Consider the following 5,156-nt stretch of genomic DNA (forward strand, 5'->3'; position numbering starts at 1 on the left):
CGTACTAACACCGACTTTAGCTGAGGTTGTTTTAGCGGCAATCCAAAAGAAATATTCCCCTAGCAATGCTTTTTACTTCAATATACATACCTTGAACGTGTCGCGTGCAAAGCTACTCCTTAAACTGGTCGCCACGTTCCATGAGAAGCACGCATGTCCCGGTAACCCGCGGCATATGCAGACGTAAGCTCCCATAGCATAACGCAACGTAAGGAAACGGTACTGTTCGAACAGACCTTTGCACTTTCTGCACTTTCTGCGTGGACGGCTGGCGTGCGCCTGTGAGGCGCGAACAGCACAACGTTAGGTTCACTACAACGGTAACTTACCGATACCATTGAAGCCCAAGGCGCTCAGGATGCACATCACGGAGGCTGTCGTCCCTGATGGAGCGGCCTCTTTGGCGAACACCGTGATGGAGGACACCGCCAGAGAAAAGGCGGCACCATTGGGGATGGCTGTCAGCAGCATGAACCACGGGTTACGAACAAACGTGCAACCAACGTACGACACCGCGTACGATGCAAATGCTAGTGAACACGCCGAGAAACAACCGGTTCGTTTCAGAATCGGCTCCGAGAAAAACAGCAAGGGAACTTCCACCAAAGTGCTCACAAAAGTGTATAGCCCAATGATGAGCTTTGATGCTTCCATGTCTTCTAAGAACCAAGTGGTGTAGGATTGCGTGATAATGAACAATGTTCCAAGAAGACACGCCCAAGGGACGAACATGGCCACATCAAGGCGACTGAGAACCGCCCTGACGTCCCTAAAGAAAGTAGCTGTTACCTTTTCCATTGTCCATCGCGGGATGCAGCAGAGTAGAAACATGTCTAGCAGCAATAACACAGAAAATAGAATGAAACATGGAAAGTATCCGGAGCGTCCTTTCGTCAACTTGTTCGCTTCGTCAATGAAGAATCCCAGAAAAGCGCTACAGAGTCCATAGCTCACGGCGCCCCAAAGCCTCTGCTGTCCAAAAGACTTGGCGTTATCGCCCAAGAACTCACAGGTCACAGCATCCGATATAACGGACACTGTCACAGAAAGCACTGACGCTATGACCACGAACACCACGTAAAGGTAGAACGCGAGCAACCTGGGCGAGCGTTCCTGGCATGAACAGTTCAATTCGCAGCTTTCCTCGTCTTCGCCGGCCGTCCGATTCAACAGAATCTTGCAGATGTCGGTGGCATTGTTGCCGAGGACAAATTCCATCTGGATGTCAGATGAGGTGGCATCTGGCAGGCTTCGCCAGCAAGAGATGTTCCACATCAGTGACTGAACTGCGCAACTCGAAGCCGCGTTCTGAAGTGTCACTCTTCCTTGAGGGCATGACAGATGTCCTCTCAGATCCGTATCTCCTGTCCGGATGTATTGGCTTGAAAACACAACTCCGAACGATACAAGAGTGATTGTTTGCAAAGTTAACAATACTGCTGTGACATTTTGTGTTCGGTCGATGATGAAGCCGCAGATTGGCTTGAAGAGTACGGTAACCAGAGGTATGAAAGTAAATATGTAGGCTATGGTGGTCTCAGCAATGCCATTTTCACGACCCACAGCTGTTGAGTAGGGTTGCACGCAAGCAATCGCTGCATTCAGAAAGAGAAACGAAGTTCTAATTTAGTGCCATTTAATGCGCGTTAGTGTTTAGATTGTGCATTAAGGATGCAACGACAGTGTTTTTAACCTGTATATGCGAAAAAACGAAAAAAAAAAACTCAAAGAAAAAGAAAAAACAAAAACAAACACAACAGCCGAATGCATCAATAATGTAGACGCTACTCACCGGCAATGTAGAAAAAGTGGTGGACTTTTATCGGCAGAAGACGCCTGCTCACTGAAGCCGGGAAGAACTTCATTATTTTTCTTTGTACGGGACAGGATACGTTCTCCTGAGGTTCGGCCGAAGAAAATTTCAATTAAACTTACTTTCCCCCAAAAAACAAATCTAAATGGAACTAAAAAGGCTAGGAAGGCGAGTTGGTGCATGAGCTATAAAATTAAAGGCGTTCGTCCTGTTTGCCTTTCTCATTGTTCTTGTCTACTGTTAGCAGCTTTGACTTCACAGCTAAACGGAACAAAACTAGGGCTTGACAAAGCCCTTTACCTTTTTTTTTAATTATTTTTTGATTGGGTGACCAAATGGCAAAACGTGCTCGTAAAAAGGTCGAATAGAAATCGTTAGCATTTATGTCTACACTTAAAAAACACCAACTTGCCACAACAGCAACAAAAAAACACTATATATACTTTTTGTTGTTGTTGGCACTAAAGAATAACACGTTCATGGTCAAGCGGTTCGTGAACAAAATAAAATGGCCAAGTTTGTTGTGTCCGCGGACGAAGAATCGATGCTTCTGGCGCTGGTGGCAGAACAGGTTATCCCTATAAACAGTGGCGTAAGCAGAGGGGGAATTCGGGGGTTCGAACCCCCCCTCCCTCCTCACGGTGCCCGCTCGCTCCCCTGGTCACGCAGTCGGTTTTGCACGACGGGGGAGCGCGGACCATCTCCAACTTAAATTCTTTCGGGAAAACTGTTTGTGGGGTAGAAAATGCTGAAAATAATAAAATATGCAATATTGCTGCATTCATGTTTATTCGATGGGATGTGCTTGATCTCAGATATATAGAGAACGGATATTTCGAATTATTTGTGGGGTGAATATGGATATTTTAAGGCAAAAGTATAGCAAACTATTTTTGACTGAAATACACAGTTCAATCAAACCACAGTGAATGTAATAAAACGAACACACGGTGATAAACTGTAATAAGATGTAATAAAACGAACACACGCTTGGCGGTACCGAGGTGGCAGGATCACTGAATTCGTTTTTGTCCTTCATTCAGGCGCTGCTGCTGTCCTGTCCGGCACAAACACAAGTTGAAGTGGGAAGTCCTACGGTGCTACCGGACATTGTCTGCATCGACGGCGCGAACGCGCCTTCGATGCAGAGTGAGACGTTCCCTTTTGCGCTGCGAGATTCCGAAACCAGGACTTCGACATGGCAAGCCACAGGATCATCCACAACGACAGAGGGGGCGGTTTCCACGCCGCTGAATTTTCCACCGTGTCGGCAGTGGGCTTGGCGGCACCGAGATGGCAGGATCGCTGAATCCGTTTTTGCTCTTTATTCAGGTTGGTGAAGAGAGTCTTTAAGCTTCTGCTAAAGACGATTTCTCGGTTTGCTAGTGCTGCCAGGCCCACAATTCCTGTGTGTCATTATCGGTGAATGTTTTGTTGTTAGAGCACATTTGTTACTAAGCTGTGACAACAGTGAAGCTAATCCCGGTTCCGACACAGTCATTCTTCAAGAAATTCTTTTTGAATTGAAAGGGATAAATACAGACATAAGTGAGCTTAAGGAGAAAGTTGGTAATGTTGAAAAAGCTGTGTCCACACTTCCGGAACTGACAAAAAGGATCAGAGACAACGAAAATGAAATAGCAAGCTTACGTCAATGTGTAGACAGCTTAATAAAAAACGTTAATGATATAGCAAACCGCAGCACGAGCAATAACTTGGTTGTAAAAGGCATTAAAGAAACAACAAATGAAACGGAAGAAAAACTGAAAGATGTGCTCGGCGATATCTTTCATTGAGATAAATTGCAAGTTACGGTCACGAGCGTGGAACGTATCCACAGAATTGGAAGGCCTTCTTCAGATAGGCCAAAACCAATCATCGTGCGCCTTGCAAACGTTAACGAAAAGAGAACAGTATTGCGCAACGCCAAGGAGTTGAAAGGGACCGACAAGAGTGTGACATACAAAGCCGCGTTTTTTAGAGGAGCAGTTCGGTTATTTCTTAGTGCCTGCGACCACTTCCAGACAACCCCACGAGCGGGTCCTGATCTTCGCTGAATGACTTAAGCGCAGGACGTGGAGGAGGGTGTGAAGGAGGGATTGAAGAAGCCCCTTCGGGGATATTCGATGACCAAGTCATCGCACCGACACCTCAAATAGCCTCCTCCTACCCCCACCCCCTTCCCTCCCCCTTTAATGTTTTCCTTTGGAGGATGAAACACGAAGGATCTAACGAGAACGGACCAAATGCGGCGGGCCCCGCCGAGAGGGACGTTTTGAGAATGATCTTTTTGAGAAGGTACAAAAGACAAGGTCGGAACAAGAACAGGCTCAAACGATAACCAGCCCCATTGGTAACCTCGTCACAATAGGTGATGGCACATCATGAAAGTGCTCCCACATACGCGTCAGATAATATGTTTTAGTTACATTGTCTACGATATTTAACCTCCCCAACTGGCCGCGAAAGAGCACATTAGAATCACCGACAGTTTAAAGAATGCGGGACGGTTCCAAGCATCTCATAATCGCACTGCAACCGATCATAGTGCCCCATCAGCAGATAGGAACACCGAAGAACCAATCACAAAGTCAGGTTAGTGAATTAACATAATAAGCCATGCCTCGCACTTCTTGAGGCCCTGTCACAGTGAGGCGACCGTTGGACAACTCTACCCGACAACACAAAGAAATCGTGTTGCCGGTGACCTTGTCACATCGCGGCAACAACAACAGTCGGGCAACAGGTTACTGCCGCCCGGCAACAGTGTTGGCCGATTTGTTTTCCGACCACCCAGTCACACCGCGCTGACGACGGGGACAACACGGGGAACACTCCGCCATCTTGATTGTTTACCTTCTTTCGTGCGCGGCGCGGCGTCGCTGGAAATGTGATTCTACAGAGTATACTATTGCGTTCGAAGGGACGGAAATTACCACGGGACGACATCAATCAGTGACTGTGATTAGAAAAAGTGACACCAGAAGTATTTTCTTCCCTTTATTTTATCAAATTGTTCTTTCAAATTGTTCTTTCCTCCGCAATTTTATCAAATTGCGGAGGAAAGTGAGATCACTGATTTAAGTTTGGGATTTACGCCACCGTATGAAGTGTTTGATTTTACGGTTCTTTTTTCCATGTAATTCCTATTTCTTCTGTAAAATTGAGTTAGCACCGGTACCACCCCAAAGCGTCTTTTGTAGCGTGGTGTTGTTGAGCTGAATTGACAGTGGTTAAAAACTGCAACATTGACACGATCGGCCTTCATAAGAATCGGTGGAATAAATATTTTTCAACGATGTTAATTTGCTTACCGAATGCTATGTGATCGCTTCATTTCCTA

General features: G+C 46.2%; 1 protein-coding gene across 1 annotated transcript; it reads right to left on the reverse strand.

Moving 5' to 3' along the window:
* Nucleotides 1–312: 312 nt before the first annotated feature.
* On the reverse strand, nt 313–1,865 carry LOC120839067 (major facilitator superfamily domain-containing protein 6-B-like). The gene is made up of 2 exons (XM_040209273.1): nt 1,793–1,865; nt 313–1,595 (listed from the first exon to the last, which is right to left on the reverse strand). Exons 1-2 carry the CDS (start codon nt 1,863–1,865, stop codon nt 313–315), a joined length of 1,356 nt encoding a protein of 451 aa, XP_040065207.1.
* Nucleotides 1,866–5,156: the final 3,291 nt, after the last annotated feature.

This window comes from Ixodes scapularis, unplaced genomic scaffold, assembly GCF_016920785.2.
Source record: "Ixodes scapularis isolate PalLabHiFi unplaced genomic scaffold, ASM1692078v2 PGA_scaffold2__306_contigs__length_199485367, whole genome shotgun sequence".
Classification (NCBI taxonomy): domain Eukaryota; kingdom Metazoa; phylum Arthropoda; class Arachnida; order Ixodida; family Ixodidae; genus Ixodes; species Ixodes scapularis.

Excerpts from the sequence above, each read along its gene's own strand:
- LOC120839067 (XM_040209273.1), bottom strand. The coding sequence starts at position 1,865 with ATGAAGTTCTTCCCGGCTTCAGTGAGCAGGCGTCTTCTGCCGATAAAA. Across the intron at positions 1,596-1,792 it reads CCACTTTTTCTACATTGCCG|CGATTGCTTGCGTGCAACCC; the intron begins GTGAGTAGCGTC and ends TTCTGAATGCAG.